Raw genomic sequence first — 21,555 nt, 5'->3', positions numbered from 1 at the left:
ACTAATGAGGCCTTGTACTCTCATAAAGCAGTAATACACAGTTTAGTGGATCCATTTCAGACTTACACTAATGAGGCCTTGTACTCTCATAAAGCAGTAATACACAGTTTAGTGGTAACCATTTCAGACTTACACTAATGAGGCCTTGTACTCTCATAAAGCAGTGATACACAGTTTAGTGGATCCATTTCAGACTTACACTAATGAGGCCTTGTACTCTCATACAGCAGTAATACACAGTTTAGTGGATCCATTTCAGACTTACACTAATGAGGCCTTGTACTCTCATACAGCAGTAATACACAGTTTAGTGGATCCATTTCAGACTTACACTAATGAGGCCTTGTACTCTCATAAAGCAGTAATACACAGTTTAGTGGATCCATTTCAGACTTACACTAATGAGGCCTTGTACTCTCATAAAGCAGTGATACACACAGTTTAGTGGATCCATTTCAGACTTACACTAATGAGGCCTTGTACTCTCATACAGCAGTAATACACAGTTTAGTGGTAACCATTTCAGACTTACACTAATGAGGCCTTGTACTCTCATACAGCAGTAATACACAGTTTAGTGGATCCATTTCAGACTTACACTAATGAGGCCTTGTACTCTCATACAGCAGTGATACACAGTTTAGTGGATAATAAATGAAGATGCTTACCATTACCGTTGTATAGATGAGTCACTGTCTCATTTTGTTTTCCTTAGGTTGGATGGAAGACTGTACGGGACTATTACACTTTTTTGTGGTCCCCCATGCCAGATACTGATGGACAGGAGCAGCAGATTTTATTTCAAGGTGAGGTTGCAGTGCCTGAGTTTTCATGTCAGGGCAGGTCTTCTGCCCTGGATGTTCTGAGCATGCTCGTGTCATGGCAGATCTCCTGCCCTGGATGTTCTGAGCATGCTCATGTCATGGCAGGTCTCCTGCCCTGGATGTTCTGAGCATGCTCGTGTCATGGCAGGTCTCCTGCCCTGGATGTTCTGAGCATGCTCGTGTCATGGCAGGTCTCCTGCCCTGGATGTTCTGAGCATATTCGTGTCATGGCAGGTCTCCTGCCCTGGATGTTCTGAGCATGCTCTTATCCTCATTAACATTGCAATTCCTTCTTTGATTTAACAGGGAGTTGGTTTAATATTGAGGAGAGGCACAACTGGTTAATATAAACTTATGTTCATGCTGCTGTTTTTTATTTTTTTATGTACAGGATATTTGTACCTACTTGTAGTAATATTAGATTTATTTTATGTTCATTTTTATAAACTAGGTTCAACATGTTGTCAAATTCACAGAAGATATTTACAAAGGATTCTACTGAGAAGCATCTGAGAAGGTAATCAGACGGAGACCACAGTAGACCATAGTGGAAAGGGAAGCACCATTTAATGCAGGGCTAAGTTATTAGGAAGGTAGAACTGGGGTGTACAAAAATGGGGAGGCAATGTACTTGCCTGATGCCACAACAGGGAGGAACCAGGAGTGAATCCTGATGGTCGCAGGACAAGTTGCATCATATGGAAATGTAATACTATTCCCCATGTGTGGACAGTCTGGAGGTACGTTCAGAGCTCAGTAGGTGTCTGAAGAATTCTGAAGAGATTTCAGACAAGTAGCACTTTTTTTCCTGGCAATAAGTCAAAGGCCTTGGGCAGGTATGGTGTGAGCATGTATTCAGCTTTCCTGGCCATTTTGTTGTTGTTCTCTACTGCCTCTAAAGCCATCAGCTGCTAAAATAACACAAATAAGGGGTCACTATCACATAGTCAAACGCACAATAGTCCAAATGAGGTTATATCGAACCAGGAAGTTCGAAACATAACAATTACGACAACACAGAACAGCAATTTTTTTCCCAGGGAAAAAAATCACTGTTCCGGTACAAAAACAAAAAAACACATACACTTAAAACTTGTACTAATGTAGTGGGCTTTGCCCCCTACACCCCCCTACTTAAATATACCAATTCCGAGATCTCACCACAGTGGAGGAAATAGCAAAGCCGCAAAAACTGTCCACCGATTTTATCCCTGGGAAAAAAATCTGTGTTCCATGGCTTTGCTACTTTCATAGTTCGAACATATGAGTTTGATATTATGACGTTCGGACTACTGTGCGTTCGACATTGTAATATAGACCCTAAATAAGTACCATTTTGCACTTCTGCTGATTATTTTGCTGTATTTCATAAGACTCGTGTAGTACTTGCTTCATTTCTCACACTTTAGTAGGGTTTCAAACCTGAACAGTTTCCACTTCTGCTGTAGTACTTAATTACATCATGTCTGCTAGCATCTAGATTGGCCAGTTTCCCTGCACTTGAGCTCTAAAACCAACATTTTTACATTGAGGGTTTTCTGACTGTACTCCTGTGGCAGAAGTGTCCTGTAAGTAAGCTATCTGTGTTGAAGGCTGCTGCTGAAAGCTTATTGTGTGTTTTTTCTGATTGGTCTATAGTCCTTGTTGTTGTAAAACTTGTTTTTCTGATTCTCTGTAAGCCCACTGTTTGCACTAGGCTGCTCTCCATGTTCTGGTGGTTTGCAGTGCCCTGTATAGATGCAGATGCTTTCCCATATAATAACTATCCCTGCAACCTTCCCCAGTCCCCCTGTTGCTCTAGGAGTATCTGAGTTGCATGCAGAGCAGCATGGCCTTGTTAGATCGCTGTACTTTACACTGTGTATAGCACCCATTCTTTGGCCATATGTTGTCATCCCAGTCCAGTTAAATCTACCCACACTTCTCCCTTGTTAAACCCATAGTAACAAACCTTAAACCATGTATAGGTACTTTCCTGCTATCTCTGTGGCCAGCCTGGTGGACATGGGCATCCTCAGGCAATGTAGCAATTGTCTCATGTATACTGACATTCACTTAATCCTGAAAAAAACAAACATAGTATTTGAGAGATGCAGTTACACTATGAAAATTAAAACATGAGTCTCACATACTGACAAATTAAATGACAAACTTTTTAGACAGGTAAAACTTAAGTTACATACTTTCACATCTAACTTCTCTAGTGCACACTGCAATGTTTAGGATAATCTGTTTGTTTCATCTTACATTTAAGCATCTATTGCAAGACCGCCAGTTATTGTAGAGCCCACATTCTACCTCTCAGTAGTCATCTTGGAAGTAGTGCTTCTGTTTTCTCCTGGTGAGAGATGGAGTGCAGTTACATTATTTCTTGGAGACTGCTGATCACCAGAAAGCTTAATAACTGCTTTATAGGTGACAGCTTGGAATCTGTGCTTATATTCTGGTCCTGGTGACAGAAGGAACAGAGTGCATTGATTCCAGACTGTTTCTGGTTGGACAGTGAGTGTCTGTGCTTAACATACCTGATTGGTCTGGTTGCTATTCGAGGCATCTGCCAGGAAAAGCTACAAGCCTGCAGACCCTTGCATCCTCTGGGACAAGACTGTGGATCACCAAACAAGCCGTGGCCTGCTTCTCTTCTTGGGATTGGTGCTAACATTTTGCTTCTGGTGAGAGAAGAAGCAAAGGAGTATTTTATACCAACAGAGTGAAACTGTGCTGAGATCAGCATTAATAGTAGCCAGGCAGTAGCCATTCATGTGACTCCCCTGTTTTCATAATTCTTGACAAGCTAATTCTTTCTTTTTGTAAGTACTGCTTGATTTCTTCCTTACTTTAGAATATCTGCCTAAATACTTCATCCTTAAATTTTCAGGGTCTACGTATTAGTTTCCCCTCCAGTGTTTGGCAGTGCTCTGTACAGACACAGACACTTTGAGTGACATTTTTCTTGTAAAAGGCTTCAGCACTTAATATATTGAGCTCATATCCAGGCATGTCTAAAGGTCAGTTCCCTGTGCTTTCTCCTGTCAAACTGGTGAACTTGGGCATCCTGAGGCAATGTGGCAACTGCCTCATGTACACAGGCAACCCTCTCCTCTTACCTCCCAACACTATGACTTGTGAGAGATGCAGAGATATAGCCAAATTGGAAACCAAGCACTCTCCAGCCAAGACTGGATTAGCCAGTCAAGAGGAGAAGGTTAACACCTGCACCACACTACATTCAACACATAGCCCTCCAGAGCATACACCGCCACAACCCTCACATATTAACACAAAACACTCACCTAAATTTGCGGAGGCTCTGAATAAAAATCTGCCCAAACAGAGACCACTGAGGCAGAAACGTAAACAGCCACCACATCCCAGCACAAACCATGAGACACACAACTCACACAAACAGTATGCCACTCAACCAAAGCCCATAAGGCAAAACAACTTACCCAATACACTAGTCATAGGTGACTCAATAGCAAGACACACTGATGTCCCACTCACTATGTTGAATAAGGAGAAAGTTATGGTCAGCTGCCTGTCAGGTGCCAGGATCCACCACATAACACACGCACTTAGGTCACTCCACAACAGGTACAAATATGACTCTGTCATTGTCCATGTTAGTGTGAATGACCTGAGACATACCTCCCTGGACTACATGAAAAGAGACATAGAGGAGCTCCCAGATCTTGTAGCCCAGGCAGGTATGACTCTAGCTCTGAGTAGCATCCTACCATCACACAGAATGATACCACAGTACAGGCAGAAAATGATTGACAATGACTTCACCAATTGGCTAAGTTTCTGGTGTCATTCTAAGGGGATCCAGTATCTGTCGGCCTGGGATGACATGATCGACAGACCTTGATGCTTCGCCAGAGATGGCCTGCACCTGTCACCCCAGGGATTCCGGATACTGGCCAAGGCTGTTGCCACCCCTATAGTGCCTTTTTTAGGCAATGTCCTGAAAACAAAATTACCACAACAGCTACAAGCAAACAAAATTTGAGGGTAATGCTACTCAGTGCTAGAAGTCTAAATCTCAAAATGCACTCGGTCGAAGCCCTCCTTAAAATGGAGAACATCGACATCTGTGCAGTGACCAAGACCTGGTTCAAGGCTCCAGAGAGCACCCCAGCACTACCAGGCTATAATTCATACCACACCTTTCGGCCCCTAAACCTGGACCGAAGCACTAAAGATGGTGGTGTCTCCATATTCATAAAGGATATGCACACCTCCAGACTAGTAGCCCAACATAACGCATCAGAGATACTTCAAGTACAGCTAACACTGGGTAAAACTGCAGTCCAGGTTGTAGCATGATATAGATCCCCCCCATGTCCCAAGACTCCCACTCCACATTCCTAAACACACTGGAAGATATTAGGGTACAGCTAATACCCTTATAGCGGGAGACTTTACCCCTCCATTATCTGGGAAAATGACTCGTGTACCAACACACTTGCTGAATGTGTTCTGGAATTCATTAATTCCAACACCCTGGACCAACTCATTCTTATCCCCACCAGGGGCAGAAACATCCTTGGCTTGGTCATTACTAACATGGGCGACTGTTGCTCTACACCAGTAATCAACTCCTCCCTGGTCAGATCTGACCACAAGCTAATAACCATGGATAGCCACATTCCACTCTCACCCCCCTAAAGGAAACCACTGTAAAAAAAACTTCTCCAAAGCCAATTTTGGACTTCTAAAAACAGAGGTGGCTAACTTCATGACACCCATGCAAATGGAAAATAGGTGCAGGACTGCTGAATTATACACCAATGCACTGTATGAATACATACACAAGTGCATGGAACGGGCCATACCAAACAGAACCAAGACGCTCTCCTCCAGAAAAAGGAAGCCAACCTGGTGGTCCCCCACCGTAAACAAACTCTACAACAAAAGGAAAAACTGTTGCAGAAAAGGGTGAAGTCCCGACTGGAAAAACTCCCTTGTCAGTCTCAGCAAAAATCTGAGATCCATCATCAAAACCTCAAAAGCTAGCTACAAAAACAAAATTACTGCAAATTCTAAAGACAACCACAAGGCATTCTATAGCTATGTCAAGAATCTACATGGTAATACTCAGATCTGCTGAGTTACAGCACAATGTCAGTATATATACAGAACCAACTGATATTGCCAACATATTGGCCGACCGGTTCAGTGTGAACTTTACCCCCCTTTCACCCCCTAAAGGGTCTGTCACAGTACCTGAGGAATGCCAAGTCCCTATTATCATGGCTACACAGGTAAAAACCGCACTGCCCAAAGCCAAGAATACAGCTTCCATGGGACCTGATAATAACCCTGTCTGTGTTCTACATGAATTACAAAGTGAACTGGAACCACACCTGAGTACCCTGTTCAATCACAGTCTCATTTCAGACTTTGTTTCTACCGAATGGCGTACTGCTATGGTCATCCCACTCCACAAAGGGGGATGAACTATAGAATCTGGGAACTTCTGCCCCATTAGCCTGACGAGTCTGATATGTAAGGCTATGGAGCACATCATCATGGACCTTATAAATAAGGATATAGGGAATCTGCAAACTCTGGACCCCATGCAGTTTGGGTTTGTGAAAGGTAGATCATGCCTGCTCAACCTGAAAGACTTCTTCAAGTCTGTCACCAGAGCTGTGGATGAGGGCAAGGTAGTTCACACAGCCTACCTAGATCTTGCCAAGGCCTTTGACATCATCCCTCACTCAGGAATCATAGATAGACTCACTAAACTAGGCATAAATTCCTATGTTATAAGATGGGTTGCCAAATGGCCCACTGATAGAACCCACACTGTGAAAGTAGTGGACTCCAAATCTGACTACCGAGCAGTTACAAGTGGTGTCCCACAGGGATCGGTCCTAGGTCCTCTCCTGTTTGGCATCTACTTCTCTGAAGTTCAAGCTAACGCAAAGCGACTCTGGCTGACCAAGTTCGCAGATGATTGCAAACTGGGAGCCATTGCTGATTCTCCAACTGATGCAGATATTCTACAAAAAGGCCTTACTGACACCAATGACTGGTGCCAGAACCATGGCCTTAATCTCAATGCCAAAAAGTGTACTGTTATTCCCTTTGGGAAAAATTTGATGCCCATGAATTACCATATAGGCGGTAGTCCACTAAACACCGAAGGTGTGATAAGAGACTTGGTGACACAGGTTGACAGCAACCTCTCCTTTGATAACCACATCGCCACTGTAGTCAGAAATTCCTTCTATGTGGCACATCTCATTACAAAAGGTTTCTCATCCAGGAAGAAAGAGGTCATAATCTCTCTCTGTACTCATCCCTCATTACACCTATTATAGAATACAATGCCCCATTTTTTATGTACCTCAGTAGACACCTACAACAACTGGAAAGGCCACAAAAATACCTCACTAAGAGGATCATAGGCCTTAGACACATGCCGTATATGGACAGACTCAAAAAACTCCAGCTGTACTCTATCTCTTATCGCCTACTTAGAGGCGATCTCTGCTTGACCTACAAAGCCATGTCTGACCCAGAACTGCTAGATATGCTACACCTTAAGAAATCCCAATTCCTCAGTGCCACACGCTCCAGGGACCCAAACCTCATTACCACAATAAACAGAACATGCTGGGGGGACAGGTTCCTAACCCAGAGACATCCCATACTCTGGAACAACCTTCCCATTCACATCAAGTAGAGCACTTCACTGGCCCTCTTTAAGAGAAATCTTGATGAGTGGATGGGAAATAGGAAGTTCATCCTGGGATCACTTCAGTGGCCTTGCTTGACAGGGACACTGGAAACTAACTTTGGGCGGCATGATGCCAGGGAATTTTCTTGGGCTAGGCTTATATGGGCTCCAGGGCACGCACTTCATTTCCCTCGTTAAGTAAGATCTAGATACATAAACCTGCATATGCGGAGCTACTCACAAGTAACTTACCAAAAGGCCTCCCATACACTGCCCACAGAAACCACATTCAAAGAAAACCAAGTTAACACCAACCACTTCACATAAGGATACACATCACAGTGTCTCTACAAGGGAGCACCTAAGGCAAAACACCACACATCTTGGTCATAGGAAACTCCATCATGAGATACACAGATCCCCTCCCCCCCACTGACCAAGTTGGATAAAGTAAGAGTTAGACTCAGTTGACTGTCAGGATCCATGATTTGCCAGGTCATGCAGGCACTTAGGTCACTCACAAGTATTAGTGCGACTCAGTCATATTCCATGTAGGTGTGAATGATCTCAGATGTACCTCCTTGGACTATATGAAGAGAGATATGATGGACCTTTCTGAATATGTGTCGCAGGTGGGTATGAGCATTGCATTGAGCAGCTTTCTACCCTCACCAAGAATGATGCCACAATACAAATGTTTGACTTCAATAATTGACTTAGCTACTAGTGTCATTCCAAGGGGATCCAGTATTTGTCTGCCTGGGATGGCATGATCGACACACAATGCTGCTTTTCCAGAAATGGCCAGCACCTGTTGCCACTAGGCTTTCAAATGTTGACCAAGACATTAGCCATCCCATAGTGCCTTTTTTAGGCAGTGACAAACCAACAGACCTACCAACTTAACAAATTCTTCTAATGCCCAGCTGAACGTAATACTGCTGAATGCTAGGAGTCTTAACAAGAAAGTGCACTCTTTCGAAGCTCTTCTCACCCTGGAGAATGCTGACATTTGTGCATTTACAGAGATGTGCTTCAAGGCTGTGGAAAGCACTGCAGAAGTGCAAGGCTGCAATACCTATCACACATTCAGACCACCCTCTGACAAGGAAAAAACAAAAGGAGAAAATATTTCCATTTACATAAAAAACAATCACACCACAAGACTGGTCAAGCAGGATGACTCACGTGAGCTAGTTCCACGTCCAGCTGACCACAGGCAAAATCCCTAACTATATCTTTGCTAACTACATGTCCCCAGTCATGAATCATGAAAACCATTCCACATGCCTGAAGTTACTAGAATCACTTCCCATACAGCCCAACACACTACTCAGGGGTGATTTTAACTACTCCACCATAAACTGGAGCACTGCACCCCCTCTGCAAGTGTAATGTCCTCATTGGTAAGATTGGATTATAAACCAGTCTCCTTTAAAATAAGTATAATGGTAGAACCCCAATCAAACCCTAAGACCCTAAAGAATTTTTCCAAAGCAAATTACCTTCTCTTAAGTGACAACATAGGTAATTGTAGAGCTCCCCTAACCCCCAAAGCACAGAAACCTATAGGGAAGTATACATACATGCCCTCTACAGCCACTTAACTGCATAGAAATAGCAGTACCTGACCAAACTAAACCCAGGTCTAGCTTGAAAAACAAGTCACCCTGATGGACCTCTGACATAAATAGACAGTACACCAGAAGGAAGAAATTCCTATCTAGAAGTAAGAGGGAGGCTGCATAACAGAGAGAAAAATCCATCATTAGTCTGGGAACTAGTCATGTCTTCAGAAGCTAAACATGAGACAAAATAGCCTCCCAAGCAAAGGATACCCACAAAGCATTTTTTAGTTATGTCTGACACTCTACAATGTGCTGAGTTGGCTGTAGATGGCACTACCTTTACTCAGCCAGAAGAAATAGCAAACCTGCTGGTTGATAAATTCAGCTCAGATTTCACCCCTTCATCACCTGGTGTCACTTCCCAAGAAATATCCTCTACCATTCATTTGCCTTTTATCACAAAACAACAGGTCACCACTGCACTCTGCAGAGCTAGAAACATGATATCAGTGGACCCTGACTGAATCCCAGGGTGCTTATTAAATAGTTTGGAACATGACCTAGCAGACCCAATCAGATATCTAATTAACCTCAGTTTCTGGACACTACTAAAAACTCCTTAATTACAATGAAGGAAATTATACCTCTCTGCTAGCTGGCCTCCTTTTGGTTTGCAACAAGGGCGTGTCAGAGAACTAAATGAGGAATGGCTGTGATGCCTTATAAATACAAAAGCTGAACAGTCCTTTTTATACGATCTGAAGAAGGCTTATTTGCCCAAAGCACTTATCGGAAGACTGAGGACTGCTTATTTTATGTTATATTCTTTTTATTAAAGTTTTGATTTTACTGTTAAGTTTTACTGCCGTGGTGGACATCAGGAGTTTTTGGTATTGTTTGCCTTTTCTCTTCCTCATTGGTGTCCTTCACAGTGTAAGAAAATTTTTTACCTACAGTTTCTGGACAGGTTTTTCTCCCATTAAACTGGAAGACGGCAACAACCATCCCTCTGCACAAGGGGTGGGGGGCATCAGCGGGGGGGGGGGGCATCAATGGACCCAGGAAACTAAAGACCCATAAGTCTGGCTAGCCTCATATGGAAAGCTATTGAAAGGATAATTATGGACCTGATTAACAAAACATAAGAAATCTCCAGACTCTAGATACAACCCAGTTTGGCTTTGTCAAGGGCAAGTCCTGCCTGTTCAGTCTGGTGGATTTTGAGAAGGTGAACAAGGCTGTGGATGTGTGTAAGTCATTGCATACTGCTTACCTTAACCTGCCAAGGCATTTGACACAGTACCCCACTCGGTTATTCTAGATAAAGTCAAAATTAGGCATAAACGTCTACATCACCAGATGGATAGTTGAATGGTGTTCACGGATAGGACGCATGCTATTATAGCGGGAGAGTCCGCATCCAGCAAGAGGCCAGTCACCAGTGTAGTACCACAGGGCTTAGTGTTGGGCCCCCTCCTGTTTGGAACATACTTCTCAGATGTCAATGCAAATGTAGATGAACTTTGGCTGACCAAGTTTGCTGATGACTGCAAGTTGGGGGAAATCATTGACTTCCCAAATTAAGTGGATATCCCACAGAAAGGACTGACACAGACTAATGATCACTGTCAGAGCAGTGATTTCAAAGTAAATGCAGATAAGTGCATAATAATAGCCTTTGGGAAATCAAATACCCCTGCAAAATACAACATTGATAGCACCCTCCCCCCAAGAGTGGAGCCAGTGATGAGAGATCTGGGCAGTCAGATAGATAGATAGTAATCTGAACTTTGACCACCATGTATCCACAGTGGGGCTCAGCTTATACGTAAGGGCATGTAATGACAGATCTAAGGACGTCATAGTACGACGGTACTCAGCAGTCATGAGACCAACAGTCGAGTGCAGTGCAGCCTTTGGTATGTGTCCAACCAGGCCCCTGCAACAGATGGAGCATCCTCAGAGGTTTCTCACAAAAAAATACAGGGTTTAACCAACATGTCATATGTGGACCAATTAAAAGTCCTATCACTGTATTCACCTTCCTACCGATTACTGAGGGGTGATCTATGCCTGATCTACAAGGCAGTCTCTGACCCAACCTTGATGAAAATGCTGCATATTCACAAAACTAACTTCCCAATCCAAGAATCCAAACCTGATCTCTGACATGAATAGATCATGCTGGAGAGACAGATATGTGTCCCAAAGATTGCCCCTCCTCTGGAATAGGCTTCCTTTTCATGTAAAGCAGACCCCTTCCCTGACCCTCTTCAAGCGCAATCTGGAGTAATGGATGGGAAATTGCCAATTCACTCATGGGGTGGTGCCCATGTGCCTTATAGACAGAGACAGTCTGTAAAAATTGTCAAAACCCCACTTGTTGACCCTTGTTATCTTTCTTCTAAGGATGGAAAATTGTGTAAAATGTGTGAAAACTGGCAGGCTTGTAAGGGCTCTTTAGCGTTAGCCTAGTAATTTCCTATGAACCTAATAAACCTGTTGTGTTATCTGCCATATGTGATCCACTTCCAGGCTGCTTTGGTAGAGCAGGTCTTGGAGCTCTCTCCCCAGTCCGTGGAGTAAATATCATTTCATTTCACGTGGCTTTGGTGGACGTTTATCACTGTAAAGGACAATCCCTCCATAAGTGTCTTGGCCAGCAACTGGTTTTGCTGGACTGTCTAGCTTTGTCTGTCCTCCCTTATAAGGAACTGAGTTAAGAGATCTAAATTGAACCCCCCCCCCTTAAAGTTTAAGTTTCTTTTTTGACTTTCTACTCATACAGCTCCAAAAGAGGGGGACAATTTTGTCCACAGCTTCCCTCATCCCATGTCATATGTCTGTTGCACAAGTGGTAAGTGTAGCTGCAATTTCTTCTACTTCATAGTTTTCCCACAGTTTGCAACACTTTCCTAGATTTAAAAAAACTTTCCTAAAAGGAGTTTTAGATCAAAGAGCTCCATGATACATATTTCTCCAATGCGAGACTTGAATCTTATCCTGGAAAGTATAACTTTTCTGTCAGTTATGGGAAGTACCGGACCTTTTGTAGGTGCAGATCCAGAATAGTTAAGGGTGTGGTTACACAAGCAAAGGTGTGTGTTGCTAAGAAACTATTGTAGGTTGGTAGATAGATTATATTGAAAGAGATGGAGGGATGGATGGATGGTTTGATGGATTGACAAACATAGCTGGATGAATAGATACAGGGATTCATAGCTACAGAGCTAGACATACATTGTGCTGGAGAGCTAGACATACATTTCCACGTACAGAGTATTGTTTTTGGTAATAAGAATGGTATATCTCAGTAGTAGAGCATTTGACTGCAGATCAGGAGGTCCCTGGTTTAAATCTGGGTGCCCCCTGCAAGGGTGTTTTTTTCCACGCATAGGCCTTGTTTGTTCCTGGCCAGGAAAATCCAGGGTCTCAAACACCTATCCTATACAGACAGGCTAAAAGCCCTGTCTCTCTACTCAGTCTCACACAGACTGCTCAGAGGTTACCTGTGTCTGACATACAAGGCCATTTCAGACCCAGCCTTGATGCAGTTGCTGCATATCCATAAGTCAAACTCCACTCATGCAACCCTCATGCTAGGCCTCGACCTGGTCTGTGACATTAATAGAATTTGTTGGCGGGATAGATTTGTGTCCCAAGGACTCTCCCATCTGAGGAATAGACTCTCTCTGTATGTTAAGCAGAGTACCTATCTAGCCCTCTTTAAGACGAACCTGAACAACTGGATGGGAAACAGAAAATACACCCCTGAGATCCTACCTGTGTCCCTGCTGGACAGGGGAAATAGGTGCTGACTTTGTGGGAACATGGGCGAAAGTCTTGGCTAGAATTATAAGGGCCTCCAGGCCAATAGCCTAGTATCATCCTATAAACATATGAACCTATAAGACAGGAAAAACTTATAAATGTAGCACTTCTGAGGTGGTGCATGCTTTAAGTTCATTGTCCTCTAGAACTATTTATGGCAGCACTTGTACAACATACAGAATACTCAGGTAGCATTTAGCAGCATTACGTACAAAGCTCCACGATAACTATGTATGGTAGTACTTGTACAACATACAGAATATTCAGGTAACATTTAGCAGCATTACATACAAAGTTCCTTGAGAACTATTTATGGTAGCACTTGTACAACATACTGAATAGTCCGGTAGCATTTAGCAGAAGTTCCATGATAACTATTTACGGTAGTACTTGTACAATGTACAGAATACTCAGGTAACATTATCAGTTACATACAAAGGGAGGATGAATAAAGCAGATACTTTTGGAATAAATAAGTATATTTTGCTGCAACATAGCCAGCATTGGCTGCAGTTAAGTAGTTACTTATGAGGTCAGATATAATTGTATGCATTTTGTCATAAGAAGAGTAGAAAACAGAAAAATAAAAGAGAGGAGAAAGTTATTGATATGTTTGTATGTGTAAATAGGAGGTGTAGTTTAGGAATAGTTTCCCCTGTGGATTAGCAGGGAGTATATCCAAGAAGCTAACAGAACAGCTTTTAATTTATCTTTGAATTGTATCCAGAGGTGGTCTTGCCACACACAATGGTATACCTACAGGGCTCCTTGCTATGATGCTGCACCCTAGTATGTATAGTAGATCAACAGGGCATCCATTTATGAGGTCCACACAGAGGAGAGGAAGGGAGGGCAAGTGTGAACATGTGGACAGGAGTAGGGGTCCAAAATTGTCAACAAGTGCTATAATTTTGCACATACAATACTGTGATGTATTACTGATAAGCAAAGTAGGGCGGCCACGGTGGTGCAGTGGTTAGCATTGCTGCCTCACAGCAAGAGGTTCTCTGGTTCAATCCTCGGCTGGGGTGCCTTCTGTGCGGAGTCTGCATGTCCTCCTGTGGTCGTGGGTTTCCTCCGGGTGCTCCGGTTTCCTCCCACATCCCAAAGACATGCTGCAGGTGGATTGGACACTCTAAATTGGCCCTAGGTGTGCGTGTGAGTGTGCCTTCTGTGGAAGGTTGGGCGCCGGGCTGGCAACTCGACACCGTAAAACTCCACTGCCATTCAATGTGCGGACAAGGTGATCCGCTGTGGCGACCCCTAACCGGGAAAAAGCCGAAAGAAGAAGAAGAAGAAGATTACTGATAAGCAAAGTAATCACTCAGTCAACAGAAAATCTTGCAGTTGTTTCTTTATTCCACATTACACTGAAATCACGTTATGTGTTATTAAGCTATAATATTTCTACACATGTTCTGTAATGTATTACTGATACGCAAAGTAATCGGTCAGTTTCTTCTGCACTGCATTTCCTTATTTCGTTTTAGCCATGTATGCATCTCATTTGCTAATGCAAGCCATCAGGACATCTGATGTGGCTGGGTCATTGGCGTTATGTTCAGTGTAATGTTGCAACATTGTCAGTGCCATGTGTGCTTCACATGTTGATGGTGGAGGTGCCACTGGAACCTCATCACCACTGGATTTGTCATCCCTTTGTGCACAATCGTCACTTGCAAACTTTGCCTTAATGTCTGCTACAGTGTCCTGCTCATTCAGTACAGAATCTGTCTGGACCTGCTTATCAAGTAAAAGAAATTCTTCTAATGACATATTCTGGTCCAGGAAGTGCAGTTCTATCAGTCATTCAAAAATCTTGCCACAGTTAGAGGCAGCTTTAGAGCTGGATGGTTCTGGATGATCATTCGTGATCTGAACATTCTTGACAAACCCCGACTTCTTAAAACAATTGCTGACAGTAGTAGCTGTTATTTCATTTTCTCAAACTGAATGTGCCCAACACAGACTCTGGAGTACATTAACTACAAACCTTTCCAGATTGCTGATGTTCTTCGTGTTTCACTGTTGCAGTCATCACACTTGGGTTATCTGCCTTCAGGTAGCCCTCAGTCGGCCAGAATACCAGAGACTTAATACTCCTGCGTTGGATGCTGTCGCCTCTTCCATGATGTCAGGTCATCAAGGGTATAAAAACAGGCAGCCGACATCATTACATCAGTCTTTCTTGCCACGGGAGCCCGAAGCAGAAGCAGTTCGCAAGTGCCAGTTGGCCACTACATGAATTTTCGTTTACCAGTTAAATAATCCTGAAGTCTTCTAAAGCTAAGTACCCTGTTGGGGATCCCTTTTTCTTACTCTAACCGATGTCAGAAAAAGTTAACAATTGTCTTGCCTGTGGAAAGCAAATACCTCACAGAGATTTTCATTCTTACTGCGTCACCTGTTTAGGCCCAGACCACAATGTCCCTCCCTGTCGGTTTTGTGCCTTGTTTAACACCCAAACCATTCGTCATCAGGCTATTTTAGTTGCTAAATTCTTTCACTCTAGATCTCCGTACTCAAATATGTCTTCAGTAAGCCAACTGACTACCGATGTTTCTAAAAAAAGTAAGGATAAAGACAGAGACAGACCTCCACATAAGTCCAAAACTGCCAATGACGCTTCCTGTAAGCTAGTCGCCAGTCAGTTGGTACTCGGTGAAGTGCCTTTGCAGCTCCTGATACCCGCTTCTGTGGATTTGCAGGCCTCTGCTGCGACCCTTTTGGAGTCCGGTATGCCACGAGATGCTTCTTCGACTATGGAACCTGCGGATGTCTCTACCCTGGATGGGTCCGGAGCCGCTCTGCAGGCACCAGTTTCTGAGGGAGTTTTTCGGCCTACAGATGTGTGAGTCCTACCGACTTCGACCAAATCTACCGAGTTTCTTAGGCCCAGAGTATGCACTATGCCTAGAAAACCAACAACCAAAGTGCATGCACAGGCACCCATGCCTCAAAACAAATGCTTTGAATGGCTGAAGACCTCATTACCATGATAAGGGGAAGCCAGCCTTCCCTTGCTAAGAGACAAAGAACCGAGTTCCCTGCAGGTTCTACAGACCAGGAGTCAGAGGACTGTGATCTTTCTGACTATGAAGACAGGCCCTTATCCACCTATGAGGATTCTGATGCAGAGGAATCCATTCTCTCTGCCTCTCCTCCAGAGGATCTTTCCTTTGGGGAGACTTTGCACACTTTAATAGAGCATTTCTGCTGAGAATGCCAAGACTACCCTAAGTCCAAAAAGAGACTCAGAGAATTTTTACAGTTGCCTCAGCACAGGCCTTTAGCTATTCCCCCTGTCCTGGAGGTGGTGCATGATGTTTTCATGGAATCCAGTGTTAACCCAGACACCTTACCTCCGGCCCCTAGGAAACGTGACAGGTACTACAGAGTACCCGATTCTCACCAGTTTCTTTTCAAGAGTCCTACTGCTGACCCAGAGGTCATTTCCCAGGGACCCAAAGGTATTAAAAAATCTTACCCCTTCGGACAGGGACTCCAGGGCTTTGGACAGATGGGGAAAGAAGGTATATACCTCTGCAACTCTTGCTATCAGGGCTTTGAATTGCCCGTTTCACATGCTGACATACCAGCAACATATTATGGAACTTAATTGGTGCAGCGGTAGCGTTGTTGCCTCACAGCAAGAAGTTTGATTCTTGGCTGGAGTGCGGGGAGTGCCTTCTGTTTGGAGTCGGCATGTCTTCCCCGCGGTTGGGTGGGCATTCAAAAGACATGCGTAAATGGGCGTGTCTTCATTGAAGGTTGGACATCGAGCTGGCACCTCGGCGTTTGTGAAAATCTCCTGCCAATCATTAGTGGACTGGAGTTCCGCTGTGGCGTCCCCTAACCGGGAAAAGCCGAAAGACAACAACAACAACATTAAACAAAAAGTGGTAACCTTTCCAGACTGTGCAGAAAATAAAGATCTTCAGGAGCTTATACAGTCTGCAAATCAAGTAAGTAAGCATACTTTGCAATGTGGCGTTGATGCACTAGAAGCATCTTGCAGGGCAGCAGTCACTGTCTCTGTAGTGAGAAGGCATGCTTGGCTACCTGCCAGATCATGTCAAATCCAAATTACTAGATGCTCCTTTGAGTAAGGACCATTTGTTTGGCACCAAAGCAGAAGAAGTTCTTAAAAAAGATGGAAGAAAAGGCTAAATCTATGCAAACTGTTAAAGATTTTCTACAGCTACAACCTCCTAGATTCAGTAGGCACTGCCTTACAAGACAATGGTCCTTTCCAGCATCTTCCAGGCCTGTCTAATCTAGGCCCAGGGGAACCAGAACACCCAGACTACAGTCACATGGTATGCAGAGATCTAAGCAATGGAGTGCCCCCACCCCTAAAACAGGGAGTGATAAGCTACCTCCATATGGAAAAAGCATTCAATGACTTATCATCCCTACTCCCCAGCCCTACCCAATTGCCAGTGCCCCTAGGAGGAAAACATGCAAAAAACTGGATAACCATCACGCAAGACTGGTGGGTCCTAGACATTGTATCCCAGGGGTACAAAGTTTGCTTCCATTCACTGCCAACCGCAAGCGGGTTCCCAGACCTTCCTCCAAACCAGTGGCCAGAGGCTCAAAACCAAGTACTTTCCCTACTCAATGTCAGAGCTATCCAGCCGGTTCCAGTAGAACAGAGGGGTCAAGGATTCTACTCCAGACTCTTCCTGGTACCCAGGAAAGAGGGCTCTTGGCGCCCAATCCTGGGTCTTTCCATTCTCAACACCTTCCTGGTGGTACCAAAATTCAAAATGCTTACCCTGCAACAGCTTCTTCCTATGTTAGCCAAGGATGCCTGGCTAGTCACCCTAGACTAAAAGAAGCCTATCTCCACATCCCCATAAGGGAGTCATGCAGAAAATACTTACGTTTCAGAGCAGGGTCTAGGTTTTATCAGTTCTCTGCACTTCTCTTTGGCTTATCCACTAAGCCCCGGGTATTCACAAAATACCTGTCTCCAGCCATTGCATACTGCAGGCAGAGAAATATCCAAATTTATCCATACTTGGACGACTGCCTGATTCAGGCGGACAGTCAGGAATTGCTGCTTCAGCACCTGGCATTTGTAAAAAGCCTACTCACTTCATTGGGGTACACCATCAACGAAAAGAAATCAAAACTGGTACCCAGTCAAAGCATTGTATTCCTGGGAACAGGCTTGGACACAACTTCCCAGATGGCATTCCTCACTTCAGAAAAGCAGGTCTATCTGACAGACTACTTCAAACAAATGGCCTCCAAAACCCAGCTTTCTGCAAGACAAATACCACAAGCCCTAGGGTTCATGGCCTCATGTATTCTGCTAATTCCATATGCAAGACTGCATATGAGGAAACTTCAATGGTACTTAAAATGCCTTTGGTGCCAACATTCTCAGGACCTGGAAACAGTCATTCCTATCATACCTTGTCTAAGGACAGAGTTCCTTTGGTGGGCAGAAGCATGCAACCACAACAAGGGACTGCCTTTCACTCAACAGCAGATGCATCAGATTATGCATGGGGGGCTCACTTGGCGGGCAATTGTATTCAGGGCCACTGGAGCCCAAGTCAAATCTGCCTGCACATCAACCAAAAGGAGATGCTAGCTGTACAGAATGCCCTTACAGCTTTCAGACACCTACTCTCTCCAGGACAACTGCTGATAAAAACAGACAACACCACAGTTATGTGGTACATCAACAAGCAGGGGGGAACCCATTCTTACCCACTCTGCAGGTTAACCATGGCTCTTTGGAACATGGCATTGGACAAGAAAGTGCATACACAAGCTCAGTTCCTGCCTGGCAAACAGAACTCTCTGGCAGACGACTTAAGCAGAAATCTCCTAGACCTACACGAGTAGCAAATAGAGCCTAGCACCTTCAACCTTCTGATACAGAAATGGTGGACCCCAGAGGTGGATCTCTTTGCCTCCCCCGACAACCACCAACTAAGCAAATTCTGCATCAGGAACCCTAACACCAGAGCCTGGAAGGTGGATGCCCTATCCTTTCAATGGGAAAACCTCTCAATCTATGCCTTTCCACCTCTGCCCCTTCTTTCAAGAGTATTACTCAAGATCAAACAAGACAGGCCAAGGGCAATTCTTATTGCCCCGGACTGGCCTCACCAACACTAGTACCCACTCCTGCGCAGCCTGACAATGGTGCCACCATGGCACCTACATCAGACCCCACCCCTGCTGTCTCAGCAGGAGGGAAAGATTTTGCATCCACAATTGCAAACCCTAAATCTTGCAGCCTGGCTTATTCCTTAAATACTCCACCTGCTACCCTTAACAAACAGGTGCTGGACGGCATCCTTGAAGCCAGAAGACACAGTACAAGGAAATCCTGTGCTGAAAAGTGGAAAAGGTGTTCCTCTTGGATTCATTCTAAAGGGAAGGACACAGCACTGCCCTCCTTACCTCTAATCCTGGATTACCTGGCAGAAGTACTGCACAGAGGCCTATCCTTCTCCTCCATTAAGAGCCATGCCTCTGCCATTTCAGCTCACTACAATACTGAGCCACCTCCATTCTCTCACCCTTTCATCAAACAGCTCCTGAGAGGGGCAAACAACTTAAGGCCACCAAGGAGAGCACCCACCCCTGCTTGGGACCTTAACTTTGTACTGGAAAAGCTCACGCTTCCACCTTTTGAACCTTCTGCTTCAGCAGCGCTTAAGTTCCTCTCTTGGAAAACAGCCTTGCTTCTAGCCATCTCTTCAGCTAGAATAGTGTCTGAATTACAAGCACTTAATGGCTGTGGAACCAGTTATCATATTCCATGCCGACAGGGTTTCCCTCAGGACTGACCCTTCCTTTATGCCTAAGTGGTGTCCAGTGTGGCTCTCAACCAATCCATCTATTTGCCTACCTTCTTCCCTAACCCTCAAAATAAAGGGGAAAGGATCTTGCACTCTTTGACGTGCACAGACAGCTCAGGTTCTATCTTGATAGGACTAAGCGTTTCAGAAAATCTAATTAGCTGCTAGTCAGCTTTGCAACAGGAGCAGAGGGCAAGGCCATTTCAAAACAGACCATTTCCAAATGGATAGCACACTACATCCATTTCTGCTACAAGCACCATGGAAAACAACCCTCCGGGGGTCAGAACACATTCCACGAGGCCTACTTCTACCTCTACATTATTTCTCAGGGGAGTTCCCTACCAGGGACATACTTGAAGCTGCTACCTGGAGTTCTGTGCACACCTTCACCAAGCATTACTACCTGCCTATCTTTTCCAAATCCAGGCCAGGAATTGCTACAGCAGTCCTGCAAGGCCTACTAGCCAGCCCTAACTCTTCTTGACTGCCTCCACCCTTTCTCAGCTTTGGGAATCAACCCAAGCATGATGACTGCAACAGTAAAACACAAAGAACATAGTACAGTTGTGTACATTTACCATAAATGTAGATGTTCGAGTGTATTCACTGTTGCAGTCCTGGTTATCCTCCCTCCAGCCCCCTTGTGTTCTCTGTCTCTTATCTCTCCTCTCTGTGGCTATTCCTTCTGTTATTGGTATTTACTTTTTACTGGTGGTGTCACCACACCATATCCTAGCTTCTTATTTGGGGGCCCCTGACATTTGGGGCAAGAAAAACTGATGTAATGACGTCAGCTGCCTGTTTTTATACCCCTGATGACCTAAAGTCATGGAAGAAGCGACAGCATCTGATGCAGGATTATTAAGTCTCTGGTATTCTGGCTGACTGAGGGCTACCTGAAGGCAGATAACCCAAGTGTGATGACTGCAACAGTGAATACACTCAAACATCTACATTTATGGTAAGTGTACATAACTGTACTTTCTCAATGGCCATAATATCTTTCCCCAAAAGTCGCTTTCTGTACAGAACTTTAAAATTCTGGATAATTCCCATGTCACATGGCTGAAACTGGCTGGTACAGTTGGGTGGCTGAAGCTCCAGTTGTATTTGCTTTAAGCTGTTGGGCAACAGTTGGATCATGTGCTCTACAGTTATCAATGATCATCAGTACTACCTGGATCATGTGGGCTACAGCTCTCAACGATCATCAGCACCAGCTGGATCATTTGGGCTACAGCTGTCAACGATCATCAGTTCCAGCTGGATCATGTGCACTACAATTATCTTGATCATCAGTACCAGCTGGATCATGTGCGCTACAGTTATCAATGATCATCAGTACATGCCGTTTTTCCTTGACAAATTTTCTGTCCAATCCTATCAGCTACTCACTGAACAGACTGCCAGTCATCCATGCTTTGCCGTTGCTTCTGTACTGTACTGGCACTGACTTCTCACCCTTGAAACCTTGTGGGGTGGCGGACTTACAAATGGCTAACAGCGACCGCTTTTCAGATCCATCCATTTTCACAGCAAATAAAGTAAGATGCTGTGCCACCATGGCAAGTGTCTTCTTTGAATGTTAATGTGCAGTCTGGCAGCAACTTAAAAAACAAACCTTTTTCATTGCATTGAAGATCTTGCGTTCATCATATTGGTCTAGCAGCTGAAGTAGTTTATTTTTCAGTCAGTCATTGGCCAATTCTTGTGATACAGACCTCGATTCTCCACTCAGTATGCGTAAGATAGCAGCTTGGCATTTCTTAAACTGATCCAACCAGCCATCACTGCAGTTAGTCGCTGTG

General features: G+C 44.3%; 1 protein-coding gene across 1 annotated transcript in view; it reads left to right on the top strand.

Annotated features, from left to right (window-relative positions):
- Positions 1 to 21,555, top strand: part of CALCOCO2 (calcium binding and coiled-coil domain 2) — a 997,525-nt gene that overhangs the window by 263,421 nt on the left and 712,549 nt on the right. Inside the window, exon 3 of the mRNA XM_044055399.1 lies at positions 716 to 806. Within this exon, the coding sequence (XP_043911334.1) occupies positions 716 to 806 (91 nt within the window). The remainder of the gene's footprint in view (positions 1 to 715; positions 807 to 21,555) is intronic.

This window comes from Protopterus annectens, chromosome 13.part0 (assembly GCF_019279795.1).
Source record: "Protopterus annectens isolate FY-2018-M chromosome 13.part0, PAN1.0, whole genome shotgun sequence".
Classification (NCBI taxonomy): domain Eukaryota; kingdom Metazoa; phylum Chordata; order Ceratodontiformes; family Protopteridae; genus Protopterus; species Protopterus annectens.
This window is presented reverse-complemented; position numbering and strand designations above follow the sequence as displayed.